Source organism: Lagopus muta, chromosome 2 (genome assembly GCF_023343835.1).
Source record: "Lagopus muta isolate bLagMut1 chromosome 2, bLagMut1 primary, whole genome shotgun sequence".
Taxonomy (NCBI): domain Eukaryota; kingdom Metazoa; phylum Chordata; class Aves; order Galliformes; family Phasianidae; genus Lagopus; species Lagopus muta.
The window spans coordinates 54,386,758-54,402,394 of NC_064434.1; the positions used below are offsets into that span (position 1 = coordinate 54,386,758).

General features: G+C 44.0%; 1 protein-coding gene across 2 annotated transcripts; it reads right to left on the minus strand.

The window, feature by feature from the left end:
* Positions 1 to 6,946: 6,946 nt before the first annotated feature.
* On the minus strand, positions 6,947 to 14,387 carry SGK1 (serum/glucocorticoid regulated kinase 1). 2 transcript variants are annotated; one of them, XM_048936558.1, is made up of 12 exons: positions 14,091 to 14,387; positions 12,233 to 12,308; positions 11,524 to 11,599; positions 10,992 to 11,096; positions 10,443 to 10,526; positions 10,208 to 10,339; positions 9,805 to 9,917; positions 9,512 to 9,635; positions 9,117 to 9,212; positions 8,848 to 9,003; positions 8,646 to 8,735; positions 6,947 to 8,169 (listed from the first exon to the last, which is right to left on the minus strand). In XM_048936558.1, the coding sequence occupies exons 1-12, from the start codon at positions 14,122 to 14,124 to the stop codon at positions 8,002 to 8,004; spliced, it is 1,254 nt and encodes a 417-aa protein (XP_048792515.1). In that variant the 5' UTR covers positions 14,125 to 14,387; the 3' UTR covers positions 6,947 to 8,001. The 2 variants fall into 2 exon arrangements, with proteins under 2 accessions (XP_048792515.1, XP_048792514.1); XM_048936557.1 differs by lacking the exon at positions 14,091 to 14,387 and adding an exon at positions 12,440 to 12,602.
* Between the last annotated feature and the right edge of the window lie 1,250 nt (positions 14,388 to 15,637).

Consider the following 15,637-nt stretch of genomic DNA (forward strand, 5'->3'; position numbering starts at 1 on the left):
GGAACCTGTTCACTTTTTTTTTTTTTTTTTTTTTTTTTAACTTGAAAAGGACTCATAAAATGACAAGATAATATGAAGGTATACTTGCTGTAACGTATGAAAGAGCATAACTGAAATGGAAGAAACACATAGAGACTAGATACTTTGCTACATGTGAGGAAAAAAACCTACCACTTGGTTCAAATCCACTCATAAAATAGATGCAAGTAGCCTGTTTGCAATTCCTCACACTTCACAGAGGTTTGGCATTTGTCTCCTTTAAAACTACGATCTGTCACATAAAACTGTCTCTAGCAGAAAAAGGTAAGTATATCTTGTCAAAATTTATTCTCACTATAACAACCTGCATGAAATTTTAAAAGTTGTAGGTCTATTTTTTTATTGCACAGCAGAATCTCATATTAATTTCAGAAGAGTCACCCTTGCTGTGCCAGAATCAAACTATCAGAAAGAGAAGCAAGAATTAAGCTCATTTGCTGTTGTCGGTTTTTTTTTCTCCTGATTTCATTATCATTGAGGTTTTCAAAATAATTTTGGCAAATTAAAATGCATACCAACACTTAATTTGAGCATTCCTAGATTTCTGAAGTGACCCAACGCCTCACTGCGTAATGGAAAGGAAAAAAAACTCAGATGCATGAACACACTTAAGAGATTATCTAAATTCAATTTATGCTTATTTAGAAGATCATAGAGTTTCCCCAAGGGGCCTCATGTGAGGACTTCAGCTCAAACATGGGAACCCATTAAAAATATTGCAGAGGTCATCAGAATTGCAAGTATGTGCTGCAAAATTCCTGTCATAGTCCACGGCCCGGAGCCTGATATGTGGACTCATAAATGAAACAAGGAAAGGCCTGCTGGTGCCCACAGCTGGCACCCACCAAATCCCATAGTTGCCACCTGTAATCTCAAGTCACAGTCAGGGAATTCAAAGGGATCAGTTTTCCATAGCCTATGGAAAACCATCAGTAGCAGACCCATGAGAATGGTGAGCCAATTTAAAAACTTTCGCTAAAATGGAGCCTGGGCTCTGCATTACAGCTTCCCTTCCCCACCTCTATGCTGGCCCCAGGGTATGACAGAAAGGAGGACTTACAGGAGCCCTCCCATTTTGGTTAAATGAACTGTTAAAGAACCCTCTAACGTTCACCATGCAGCTTCTGGCAAGACAGAGTGTAGGTTACCACAGCTATTTTGATAGGCAATACTTAATTAAGGCAAGGTAGTTCGCAAGTTCTGTCACCAAATGTTTCCTTTCAGACAGTTGCAATCAAAGTGACATGAAAATCAATGGTTGTCCAGCTTATCCATTATCACACATAGTTGAGATGGAATGCAGAAAAACATTGAATCACACACGAAAAAAGGTTATTTGAATACATCAGCCAGAGCTATCAAATGTTCAGTGATGGAGCAGGTACTCACTGATGTTAACTTCTGTTCATGTAAACAGCTTCACTGAAACCAAAGGCAGAACTGGAGTGAGTGCTTTGTGTGCGTGATATCTTGGCAACCTCTATAATCTGGCTAGTAGTAATTACTCAAGCATTTTATTAAGAACAGCTGGTAATTTAATTTTGACCCAGATAGTAATAACATGCCCTCATCAAACGTTTGGTTTGATTAGTTTGACTGGTGTTAGCAGTATGGCTTCTCTAACAACGCTGTTATGTTGTATGAAAAAAGTAGCAGGAAGAAGTTTAAATGTTTGCACACACTTTTGGACATAATTTCACTTCTCCATGGAAAGCTCTGCAAATGATTTTCTAATGGAGTGTTGCAGTATCTTATTTATTTCCAGCATCTTACCTATTTCCAGCACTCTCCCATTATCTGTCACAATATTTTCCATGATGGAAACATGCTAAAAGATGTAGCGTTATGTGATTAATTTTTGATTTATCACATATATTTCAGGGCAGGCAGCTAACGTGCTTTAGAAAGTTCAAAAATATGTTTTCCCTGTGTTTTCATATTTCTTGTTCTCCAGCACTTTTCATTTTATAGAACACTTGTTCCCCTTCTCTCCTGGTTCTCAGCTGCTGACATTTCATTTTAGTGACCATGGAATAAGGAGTAATATATTACTAGTTACCTATAAACCAGAATTTAAAAACCCATGCTTTTCCAGTATGTTCATAGTCACATTTGATGCGACTTCTACTGGCTTGCAGTGATGTTTTAAATAAATGTAGCTTTTCTTTGTTAATTTTGTTTCAATGACTTACAAGACTTGCAAGCAACTGAAATGGTAAAATACTTCAGCTCCCTAGTGAGTTTCATGATTTCCAGTCCTGTGTCTTTTTTATATCAGTCTACCTCTATAGCTTCTAGTCACCAATGATAGCGGGTGAATTGCTTATAACTGTACCACTCTCTTCTGGTTGTTGAGTTTAAGGATGACATCTACCCCAGAATACGCAGTGTGCTCCTAACCCTGACGCCAAGTGATCCTGGAGCACTGAGCAACTTTGTGCCCAAATTTGGAAACATGTCACATCTGAGACCCTCTTTACCATTATTCATTGAAGCATCTCCCATAGCTTGTTGTGTGACTGTTGATTAAAAGAAGTCAGCATGTTATTTTGTCCCTTTGGAAAAGCTGAGTCCCTATATACTCACACATAGGCTCTATTTCTTATTTCAGTGTGCCTTAGTACAGTCAGTCTTCAACTATGGCTGTATGGCATCTATTACTTCTGTTCAAATCCACTTAAAGGCTATTTTACAGTCAGTCTTCAACTATGGCTGTATGGCATCTATTACTTCTGTTCAAATCCACTTAAAGGCTATTTTTGGCATATACAATGCAATTGATACAGCACGGTTCTCAGCAGGAAACTTCACTGAATAGCATATACTTTGTACTAGAAGATATCTACTCAGCTGTCATCACAGCAACATATTCATTTACTTGAACTAATGAACTGATCTCCTTGGGAACAGCAAAAAAAGTAACTGACTTAGAATATATTTTTGAAACAGTTTGATCTCTGTACTACATCTCCAATATACTAATGTTAATTCTGTGTTTTCAAACTCAAAAGACCAGAAAATCTCAGTATCAAACCAACAGAGAACTGTTATTATTATAGATCATAAGAAGCAGGAGGATGTTTATGAGTACTGAAAAAAAAGGATAAAGTTGAAGTAGTCTTAGGCCTTATCCTAGTAACAACTTATTCATGTGTTTCATACATTACATTCATAAGAGATAGTCTGAGCAGTGGGATATCTTCTCTTCATAAATGAGAGGCCTTGCATAAACTACTGGGTTCCTCATATTCCCCTGCACAGCGGAGAGGACCAAAACAGTGAACAGATCCTCCCTGAACAAACCAGTGCAGGCTATAGCCCATTCACTGAACAGTTCAGTTGTCCCACACAAGAGCTGCTGAAGGAGTCCATTGGCATAGTGCATGTTGTTTTCCTGTCACAGCTTGGGCCTACCTGCTAGAGGACAGGGAGGGAGGCAATAAATAAACAGTTTTTGTAGCAGTTGACATTCTACGTACCAAAACACTAAAATGCGGGAAACACTTGTGAGTAATTAAATAAATGGAGGGAACACTTGTGTCAGATGGGAGCATCTCAAAGGTGGATCTAGAGAGGGGTATTAGGTATTACAGAGGGGACGGCACCTGATTGAGGGAAGGGTTTGTCTGGGCAGACTGCAGCCTGCCCAGCTTCAGGAAAGAAAACAGTCTGTCATCAGAAGATGAAGCCCGTGTGGAACAAGGTCTGGAGTTCTGAGACCACTCTCATCTCTTAATAGCAAGTTAAAGCAATTGATGAGCCAGGTGCAGAATGACAGCAATCTCGAGATAGACAAGCTAACAGATATTTGTACTACCGAGTGCTTACGGCCACTCAGAAGCTAGACACTACACGATCTGACCACACGATGTCACCCTTGGTCCAGACTTATGTTGAGCCCAGACCACCTCCCTGCACCGAGACCCAAAAGAGCCCATAGCAGGGCAGCATGGCTTGAAGAGAGGCCTCCAGCTGTGTGCAGAAGCAAATATTGGCATAAGTGGTGAGATAAGTCAAAGGATTTCCCATTGAGGTACAGCTAAGCACTTACACAAGAAAGTTCCACCATCACCGTTCTCATGGTACCATGTACAAAGACCAGAGACTGAATGGATGTGGATGCTGACTGCCTTCTCCAGACATGGCTATGGCCCTTTGATATTCGTGCAAAGGCCATTTCGCAGTGCAGCACAAGGTGAGAGCAGGTTGGGTTCTTTAGGCTGTGCTTACTCTGTAGAGAACAACAGAGGTTCACTCTTCTTTTTTTCCCTCTCATCACTTTTATATATTCAAACACATGGGAGGAAACTCCTGAATAAACAATAGACCCCATCTCTCTTCTGGGTTTCCAAAGAGCAAAGCTGGAAAACTTATTTCACAACTGCAGGTGATCGAGTGGAAATTTGTAGTCATTATATAAGAGTATTGTAGAGTACCTACCCTACCTTTACAGTGAAGAAATAAATTACTAAGCTTCAATCTCTTGAAGAAAAAAACTTTTATCTAATGCCTTACCTGACAATAAAAGAATCTGCTGACCAGATTGCCTCTAATTCAAAACTTAAGTGCGGCACTTATCTGCTTTTTTTTTTTTTTTAAAAAAAAAAAATGTTTTGGAAGCATTTCCATGAAAACTTTCCAGAGACAGTCCCAGCCAACATGGAAAATTTTATCCCAATCTTTATGTGTTGGCTTTGACATAAAAAAAATAGTAGGTGTGGGGAGTGTCAGAAACCGCAATTAACATAAACTATTTTACTGTCTCTACTGGGGAAAACTGTCCACATGGTATCACAAAAGTATCTGTAGAGCTAGTGCTACAGCAAAATAGGAGAGTAATGTTGAATACTGCAGATGGGCCCTGATCCACGTCATCATGCTTTAAGTACCCCAGCCTAATTAGGACCACCATCAAATCTCTTTTCTGAGCCACGTCCCTCCATTTTTTTTCTAGTGTTTGTAAAAATTTTTCACTTCAGGTACAAAGCTATACAAAAGTCTTGTTCTTAATTATTTTCTGGAAGATCTTTAAAATAAGTGAATGGCAGATGGTTATAAACTACTTTATAACAGCATTTGAAACATGTAGAGGCATCTCCTGCTTTAACTTAAGATACAGATAGCTCTCCAGAAGTGCCTGCCACTCTGCTGATTGCAGAGAGTATATGAAGAACGCCCTCATCACCAATAAGTTTCAATTAACTCCCTAAGGTTCATGAAATGAAGCAAGGCTTGTAATGCATTGGGACAAATCATACAGAAAGGACTGTGTAAAATATCTGAACCTGTGCATTTTTATGTTTGTATTACCATCAGTACACACTGTCCAATGAGTGTAGAAGGACCCTACCATGCTCACTACTTGGGATATAATATGATATTTTGTTTCAGGTTTTTTCTCTCAATTGCCCTGCTAACTAAAGCTTCCCAAGCCGATGGCAGTTATAGCACAGCTGACTCCAGTAGACTATCTCCTTTCAGGCATGCCTTTAGAATGTTAGATTCAGGCAGATTGAAAACACAGGCAAATTACTCACCCTTCCTACGCTAAAAAATGGAGGCGGTGCGTTGAATATTCATTGCTAACAGTCACAGACTTTTGCACAAAGCAGTAGCAATGTAACGAGTTTATACATGGTAGATTACTTAAAATTACAATCAGACCATTTTTAAAATGTAACCCATTAAAATTATACTATGTACTTGGCAAAGATTAAATGCACACAGTGTACATCTCTGAGTCACTGAAGTTCCGTTTCTTCATTATTAATGCCTCCAGTGGTTTGTTTTTTTTTCTTGAATACAGTAGAAAGTATATTTTGTGTTGTTACATTTGGGCTGCACTTCTCTGCTTGCATATCTACATGCAGCACCTTGCCAGTGAGACGGAAACGGAAGGCAAAGATAGAACATATCACAATTTCATGGCTTAGCAAGTCCAGTTTCATTTTCTCTTGGTCTTTCAAGAGGCCTAGGAGCCATCAACACAAAAGATGTCTCAGGCACACTATATAGCTGTGGAAACTTTGCAAGGCCCATCAGAACACTATTCAAAGAATTACTGATGACATGAACTCAAGGGTTGTTGAATTTAAGGGGGAAGGTGACTGCATCCCTTTCCTATCTTAACATGCTCTGAAAGGAGAGGGGTTTCCTGGCTGATATAAATTAGCATTTTCAACTTTGAGTGTGATCTCCCAAACACACAGTTCATAGCTGAAGCAACACACTGCTTTTCTCTCCTATATCCAATAATGAAAGATGGAAAGTTACTGCACACTTGTATCTCAGGAACATAGTGAACAGAAATATCACCCCTGTGAAACAATTGCAATGACCTGAGCTACAGCAGACTCTATCCAGGTTTTTCCAAGCAACTGCTTATTTTGATTATCCAAATTGCAAGGAACACCAACTGCAGTAACCAGAGGAAATAGAAACTGTAAACAAGGTGCAAGCACTCAATCCATCCAGAAAAAAAAGAAATTGAATGGGATCACTCCAAAAGCTATCTTCATTCTTAGCTGAAAGTTGACAGCAGGTCCCTCTTGCAAGCCACCCAGCAGTAGTCAGTAATAAAAGTTAGTATTTAACAGCTGTTTTAAATTCAGATATACCCCATTCAAGTAAGCATATAGTCAGTTGGTGAAATCTGCCCTTGTGGTAGCTTTTGTCACCACTGACAAGCTCAAGGCACCATGCACCCTACCATACTCTGCAGCAATGTTTGATACTCCAAGACAGATGCCAGATAAGGAATTTCCACTGGCCTCAGTAAAATCTGCGTTAGTATACAACTGCAGCACAGTGGCAAAATAAATCTAGTCTTTGCTATGCAATTGGCTTAGTGACTTAGTTCTTGAAGTGTAGTTACGCTTTGTCTACATCAGAGACCAACTCAGGGATGTATTTTTTCAATATTTTACTGCAAACCAATGGGTTTGGTCACAAAAAAATATGATACATATAACCATGTTAATTATATTACATAACAATGATGGCATACATTACAAGTTAAGTCTTTAAGTTTAAATATACATCTAGAGTTACAACTGAATGTACAGATATTTTTTACAATACATACAACCAGGAATGAAAAACCCCCAAAACCATAAATAATGCCCATTTTACAGATGACATCTTTTAAACAAGAAAAAAAAAAAGAAAGAGAAACCAACAGCTTCGACTGACTGCAGCTGGGGCATTTTGGTCCATAAAAACCCTTTCTAAAAATAGAAATCTGTTCATAGCAGCAATGCTTTCTTCAAGCATTTGGATACAAGTAATTGAGAGCCCATTTCAATAATTTCAGTTGACTGTATAGATTTACAAAAAAAATTTCAAAATTACACTTAATTTATCTTCCAAATATGGAAGAAACAAACAGTGCCCCACATTGTGGTATCCTGCAAGTGTCACATTGATGCATTACACTAAGTCCATCTGTAATACGCAGACCACACGCATACCATTTGTTCACATAGTAAACCCACATAAATGAACTGAGAAACACACTCTGCAACAGGGAAAGCTTTGGAGCTAACAAGATCTCATCAGAAAAAGGCACATTTCATAAAATCCTTATCACATTCAGAAAGATCTTCAGGCAAGGCTTTTCAGAGCTCGATTTCAAAACTGCTCATTCTTACTCTACAATCTGCCATAGCAGTCTATCGCAGCAGTCACTTTTGTTTTTCTTTCCCAAGGAGACAGCACCACTTTGGGGGAAGAAAAAAAAAAATGGAAATGAAAAGCCTGCAAAGCTCATTCAGAGAGTGATGTGCTCTTCAAAAAAGCTTCCAGCAAACAGTGTAGTTGAAATTAAGGCTGCAAAGCTGCCATGGTGGAAATGTGCAAATTCTGTTTCAAGGTGACCGGTCAACTGGCAATTCCACCAGAAGGCCAAACAAAAATAAAAATAATAGTTATTATTATTATAAAGAAAGAAAGAAAGAAAAATGTTCACAAGAAAGAGTCCACAGGTGGGGCATATGAGAAGCCTAAAAAAGCCTCAGCAGCTTCTTTGACGCTGGCGGTGATGAGGATGCTGTCTGGAGACTGGCCAATAGAGCTGGGGACTGGCTCATCTGTAAATTCAGGATCAAAGTGCCGCAGGTCATTGGGGCCACTCTGGTGAAAGAGACAAAAGGAAAAACACACTATTTAGACCAGACCTTCCTATTTTCTAGAGAAAAATAAATGCTCAAACAGTAAAAGAGAACCACCTTCACAACCAGATGCCTGCACTTAGTTACTAGCTGACAAGCCAAATTTTGCTCTATGCATGGGAATCTACCAACTTTCTGCACCTTACCTTCCGCTTTGGTAACATGGGGATTAGTTTAAAATAGCCACACGAATTAAGTACTTATTTGTCAGAGAACCCCTCCCCCCCCCCCCCCCCCAAAAAAAAGCATCTAAATTTAGAAAATCCATCAGCAAAAAGTCAGCTACTGCTTATTTTTAATCTTGTCTGGATGGCCATGAGGAAAGCTGTGCTGCCCAACCACACCTCCATGTGGCCAGTTTCCTCTAGCTTCTGGGCACCCCACGAAGATGTGGGAAGACACTTCCTTACACATTCTATAATTAGAAGTGATACGTACCACATTTGGGTTAAAAGGGGGGGTAATCTTCTTATTAATGAGATCATCCCAGTTAATTGGGGAGAAGAAGATGTGATTCTTAATCTCCGTCTGTTAGGGAGAGAAAAAAAATAGATTAATTCAGACCCCAGCTAATGTAAGTAATATGACCTAGTCATCTTCCTGTAGCGCACACAGGAAGAACTGCTCGTTTGGCACTTACAAAGTCTTCCTTGGCACCAAGCCTCTTTGTCCTGTCTTTCTGCAGAAGGCCTTCCAAGAGATGTCTGGCAGAGTTGGTAATATTTGGCTTCAGTTGCAATGGTTTGTTCAAGATGTTATCATACATTTCTGCCGTGTTCCTGCTGTAGAAAGGCGGCTGTGGGAACAGCAATGGAGATATCAAGGTTACGGGGCTGACTCATGAGTATGCGCCTTCTGAGAGCGCAACAGTGAGCTTGTTTGATCTGTCAGTGAGGATACACTGCTTACCAGTCCATAAAGCATCTCGTACAAGACTGCTCCAAGGCACCACCAGTCCACAGTCCTGTCGTAGGGCTGCTTGTGAAGAACTTCAGGAGCAAGATACTGTGGAAGAGAAGGAAAAGAAACACATTAGTAAAAGGGATCTGTTTAGTTAGTACAGTCCCCCCCATTTCTGATTGAAAACAGCTCACTGAATCCCAACAGTATCTAAGCTACCAGGAAGATGCAAGTACTTTTAAAAACAGCAGTGGGCTTGATAGCCACTCTCCCCTCATCAACAAGCTGTCACAGGTCCTCACAGTCTGATATCACAAGACCCATCCTAACCCCCACGTGTCCCACCCACAAGAAAAGCACATGGGAATGATGAGCTGTGACTGCAGGTTGAGGACTGGACGTACCTCAGGTGTGCCACAGAAGGTGGAGGTTGTGCCATTGTGCTCTATGTTTTCCTTGCAGAGTCCAAAGTCAGTCAAGACAATGTGCCCCTGCGAATCAAGCAGAATATTCTCCGGCTTCAAGTCACTGTATGAAAAGATAAAACAAAAGACGTTCATTAGAAGAGCTGGAGTCAGAAGATTGTTTACTCATTAAGTCATAGAAAATGATAAACTCTAGGCTAATATTGATGTAAACTTTTTAATGCTTATTAAACAAAGGGCATGGTTTGTTTTAGTCCAACAACATTGCTTACCGATAGACAATGTTCAAGGAGTGCAGGTAGCCCAGCGCACTAGCAATTTCAGCAGCATAAAATCGGGCCCTTGGCTCCAGGAAGCAACGCTCCCTCTGGAGATGGTAGAACAACTGCAGGAGACAGAAAGAACAAAGTTCTGTAAAGCGGCACCAGAGCCTGTTAACAATGAGCTTAATTAGACTCAACATATATAGCCAGGGAGAACAATGGCAGGAAATGGCCTAACGATCCTTTGGTAGTCCAAAACTTGGCAGGCCGGAAACATTAATTCTAGTAACTTTTCCCCATGTTTTTTTTCCCCTTGGAGCAATTTTTATTTAAAAGGAAGGGTGAAAAAAAAAAATCTACCCTATTACTGCACACATGATAGGAAATACTACCTGATTTTCTCACTGCTTACCTCTCCACCATTGATGTAGTCCAGGACAAAATACAGTTTGTCTGCAGTTTGGAAGGAGAAGTGAAGTCCGACCAGGAAGGGGTGTTTCACATTTTTCAGCAGGACATTGCGCTCTGACATGATGTGCTTTTCCTGAACACACGGAAATCAATGTTTAGCAACAGTATTTGCTGAGCAACAGCAGTAAAAATCAATCTGACAAACATCACAACAAAAACACTAAGAAGCAGCTCACCTCCTTCTTCTTCAGGATCGCTTTTTTCTGTAGGACTTTAACAGCATAAAACTGCTCTTCTGCCTTATGCCGTGCAAGAAGAACCTGAAAGAAGACAGATTCCCAGAAGTGAGAAATGCTAAACTACAAAACAGAGTAAACACAACAGAAAACAATCCTTTCTGTTAACGGCTGAACACTGCTCCACTCCTCTGGCTCATAATGCAAGCTCTGTGCTGGCAGTGCCTAAAGCTGTCAGCACTCCCACAGATAAATCTAGTTTTTACTGTTAGTGGCCTCCCCTTCCAGAAGGGAAACACATACCCTCCCGAGCTGAAGAACCCCCACCCCTGCCTACTCTCTCCCTTGCTCTACTGTGACTCACAGAAATGCAGCACCCTGCTTCCCTTCCCTGCAGCCCAGAAGAGCCAGGCGCTGGGCAGCAGCACTGCCCATACCTGCTCTAAATGACTGCCATTCACCAAAGGCAGCACAAACACAGCCCATATGCATCACCACATACACGAGCTGAAGAGCAATTCAATTACAGTAAAAAGAAATTATGCTTACCTTTCCAAAGCTTCCTTTTCCAATAACTTTTAAGAAATGAAAGTCTGATGGCTTGGCATGTGGGTTGGATGATGGGCCAAGATTTATCTGCTGTGATGGACTGGGCTAGAAAAACAAACACACAGAAAACAGTTTTCATAAAACAGTGAGACTTTTTTTAATATAGATAAAGTAACTTTGAAAGTGAGAACAAACACTCTGCTTATCACTAAAATTTTAAACTAGACATCTACCAGATAACTTACACTCTTTGGTACTACTCAAGAGAAGTATAACAGCAATAGCCAATCTAAGAATTCTTTCTGAGGTCTTAGTCACATTGCATAATGAAGCTACAACTAATAAAGGTTAATTTAAGAATTTTCTTCTCCACGTTGAAAACAAGTTCCAGGCTAACTTGATCACCTTTTCCCCCACCTACATCACTGCACTATAAACTGAAGTAACACTCGTGATGCTAATTTTGCTACACTTCTATTATCAGCTCATTTGATGTTCTAAAAATGCTTCATGGAGCGTAAAATCTGCTTACCGGAGGAGAAGGATTAGCATTCATAAGTTCAGGCTCTTGAGGCTGGGAGATTTTCAAGATAGATTGAACTTCAGGGCTGTAATGATGAGAGTATGTGTTAGTCATTACCAAAAACATCAGGTGGATTTTTCCACCAGAGGGCAAGCAAGGACTGCGCTGGGGAAAGATGAGTTTGGGCTTGGTCTATTACAGAAAGCAACAATCTGTTTGGCTTAAGGAGCAAAACTAATTTACAGAATGTAAATTCTACCATAAAAAGAAATGCATTTATGCCATATGTACGGATCACAACAGAAATTCCATCCAACCAATTTCACCCAAACCCTGCTCGGGAAGATTTGCCGCAAGGTGACTAATACCTTGAAGAGCAATTAACTCTTCTGTAACAGTCATGTCAGAAGCACTACAGTAAACAATATTTTTAACCAACTGTGGGATTTGTTAGAATCATAGAATATTCCAAATTGGAAGGGACCCATAAGGACCACAGAATCCAACTCCTGGCTCCACACAAGACCACCCAAAAATCAGATTGTATGGCTGAGAGTGCTGTCCAAAAGCTTCTTGAACTCGGCAAGCTCACTACCACGACCACTGCCCTGGGGAGCCTGCTCCACCGCCCTACCACCCTCTAAGGAAGAACCTTTTCCTGAAACCCAACCTGACCCTCCCTTGTCACTGAAACCCGTCTTAAATTGCTAATACTTACTGCTTGCATGCATAGGAGTTGGTGGCTATCTTCTGAATGAAATCATTAAGCCCCATTCTTCTCTGTTTCATGAAAGCTATAAAACAACAACAAAAAAGACAGGGAGTGTTAAAAAACAAAAAGCATTTAGCCATCTGCTTGCCCTGCCGAAAAAAAAAGAAGAAAAAAAAAAAAATGCAGCCCGCGAGCATCCTTCCTCCCGCTCACCGATGAGAATGGCCACCATTCCCCTCATCTTCGAATAAGTCAAAGCGGGACCCGAAGCTTCGGCCGCCTTCACTGTCATTGCGCTGAGAAGGGGCTGCGGAGCCACCGAGAGCTCTGCTGCCAGCACCGCACTGCCCGGGAGCAGCACCCGACAGCGCTTAAGTGGCGGCGGAGCGGGGCGGGATCGGGGCGGGGCGGCTTCGCTCGTTCCCCCCACCCCCCCACCCCCCCACCCCCCACCCTCGCAACGTCCTCAGAGGCTGCCGGCCTCCGATAACGTCGCGGCGGGGGGGAGGGATCGAGCGGAGTCGCTCCGTGCTCGCTGCCTTCTCTGGCCGGGTGCAGGAGCCCTAAAGAGGCGCTTCGGAAAGTCGCCGGCCCCGGGGAGCTGCGATAAAGGCGGCGTTTGACGTTTCCTTGAAGCTGCCACAGTGAGTCAGGAGAAGGAGATTTCCTGCCCCGGGTTTTCAATAAAACAAACAAATGGCCCTACGCCCGGTTGCTCGGTCGGGACATTACTGAAAGGGAAAAGGGAATAAAATAAAATTAAAAAAAAAAAAAAGCACACGTTTCTTCTTTGTGCCAGAAAGGGAAATGTAGGGGAAAAAAAAATATCCCAGTTCCCTGAATTTGGGAGGAGGAGAGGGCCGAGTTTTGCTGCTGGAAAAAGCCGGGGAGATGACGAAGAACCGCACGAGCCAAAAATTAACAGAAATGGGGGACCGTCCCTCCACTCAGTTTGTTTCCCTGTGCACCCTCCTCATCCGCTGCCCCTCGGGCGCTCCGAGCCTGGTCGGGGCATCTCCCCCCGGCTCCCCCGTGGGTACTCTCCGCCCGGCGGGCACTACGCACGCACTCATTTCATATCAGATCTCCTGGGCTGCCGCCAGCGGCTCCAGCTGCGCCGTGCCCCCATCACCCCCCCCCCCCCCATCTCCCGCCTGGGGTTCCTTTCGCCCCCCCCCCCCCGTCCCGAAACCCCAGGCGGCCGCTGGGCGGCATCCCTCGGCTGCTTCCTCGGGGCCGGGAACGGGGAGCAAGCCCGGCACTGCACGGCCCGCGGCGGGGAGGACCGACCCTGCGGGACGGTCACGGCTCTCGCAAAACGTTTTACAACGATAGAGAAAGGAGCGAACAGAGCCGGGAGGGCGGCAGTCGCGCTCCGGAGGACGGAGGAGAGCCGGCGCCAGGGCAGGAAGGGGCGACAGGGAGCAGCACGGAAGGCTGAGTGCAGCCGTCGGGGCTCTGTCTTCTCCTACTTGTTGCCGAGCTCCTTCTGTTGCTAAAACTGCTGCCTTCAGTAGTAGAAAACAAATAAACAAAAAGACAGAAAAAAAAAAAAAAAAAAAAAAAAAAAGCCGGGTGGACAGCAGCAGGAGCGCTCCCCTCCAGGGCTGCGACAACACCAATGCTCTACACTACCACCGTTCGGGCGGCCGCCGTTCCGCAGCCCCCGGGTACTGCCCCCATCTCCTCCGCACAACCGGCACCCCCTCCCTTTAACCCCCCTCCCGCTGCCGCCTCTTCGCGTCCTGCTTGTGCCACTGCTCCTGACCCCTTCCCGTGCTCCAGCCCTGCGCACGACACTGGGTTTTATTTCTCCGTCGAGAGCGCTTTGCAAAAAGCCCCCACGGAGCGCAGCGGAGCCCACCTTTCAGTGAAGATTTCTCCTCTTTGCCCCTCATCGCCGCGGGGATGCGGGCTCTGCGCGGAGCGGTGCGTTGCAGCTGCGTGCGGGCTGCCGTAATCCCGACTGCGCGCCCTTCCTGGCCGGCTCCGGGACTGGAGGGAGGCGGCGAGCAGGGGGAGGCCGGCACCGTTCCTGCTGTCCCGCTTATGAGCGCAGCGCCGAGGGCGATTTACATGAGGCAGCGTTATAAAGTTCACGGGCCGCCCCGCACTCTCTGCCCCATTGCAACATCGCCGTCAAAATTACTGTCATCAGCGGGAGCCCGAGACGCGCGCACAAACCCCGGCAGCGCGGGGGGGCGGCCCTGCCCTCCCGGACCCACGGAAGCGGGCGCTGCCCTCCCGACCCCCCTCCGAAAAAAAAAAAAAAAGAAAAAAAAAGATGGCAGGGAGCCAACGCAGGCGCTGCTCCTGCGGGGGGGGGCAGCGGCCGGATAGCGCCGAGGCGGGCCGGGCCCCGCTCCCAGCTGGCACCCAGCGCCTTCCGCCGGCAGCGCCCCGGCGGCGCCCCCCTCCCGCCCGGCCTGGCGCCGCGCACCCCGGCCGCGCCCCGCTGCGGAAAGCCGCTGTCCGCCCGCCCGTGCCGGCGCCCACCTGCGCGGCCCCGTGGGATGGGTTCGGGTACCACTCCTCGCCCCCTCCCCGCCGGCGGGAAGCGGCCAGTGCATCACCGAGTGGGTGTGTTTAATGCGATTCCTTCGCATGGAACGCGTTGCTGTTATTTCTCTGAAGCCGTAAACTGCGTTCTTAGAAGCTCGAGTGCCCCGAGGATGCATTCTACAACTTTTCTCTACAGCGATGTCAGCAAAACATCTTCCATTGAAATGGAAGATAGAGCATAGAGGAGCGAGAAGTAGCCAAGAGGTACATTACTCAAGAGCTGAGTCTCATGGAAAAGCATCAGGAGTTCTGGGAGCATCAATAAACTGCAATGGTCTGCACTAATGACTTATGCAGGCGGTGGGTCAGGAGTGTGCTGATAAGTACACGCAAGGGAAGAATCCAACAGTTACAATGATGTTTCACACTGTGTTTTTCTCTGGGACAGAACTTTTTGTCTATCTTCCTGAACTTCTAAATTAATACTTTTCTTTCTTTTTTCTTTTCTTTCTTTAAAATAATAATAATAATAATAATAATAATAATAATAATAATAATAATAATAATAATAATAAATGAAGTATTCGTACATTCAAAATTAAAAAGGAAATTGTGTATGAAAAGTTGCAGAGCTACAGAGCTGCACAAGAATGGCTGCACAAATTTAACAGAAAAAAAACTATTTGAGTGCTGTAAGTTGCCAGGGCAGCATGTCTGACCCACCGTATTCCTGAATCACAAACTCCTGGGAGTCAGGGATGCTTCAGGGGCACATCACAGAGCAGTTGTCCAATCATAGAATCATTAAGATTGGAAAAGATCCCCAAGATCATCTAGTCCAACCATCAGCCCATCACCAACATGCCCACTAACCATGTCCCTAAAAGCCACATCCACACGTTTCTCGAG

Coding starts and splice junctions, on each gene's coding strand:
- SGK1 (XM_048936557.1), bottom strand. CDS start 12,518: ATGACAGTGAAGGCGGCCGAAGCTTCGGGTCCCGCTTTGACTTATTCG. Junction 9,636..9,804: donor TCCTTGAACATTGTCTATCG/GTAAGCAATGTT, acceptor CTTTTCATACAG/TGACTTGAAGCCGGAGAATA. Junction 9,213..9,511: donor CCTTCTGTGGCACACCTGAG/GTACGTCCAGTC, acceptor TCTCTTCCACAG/TATCTTGCTCCTGAAGTTCT.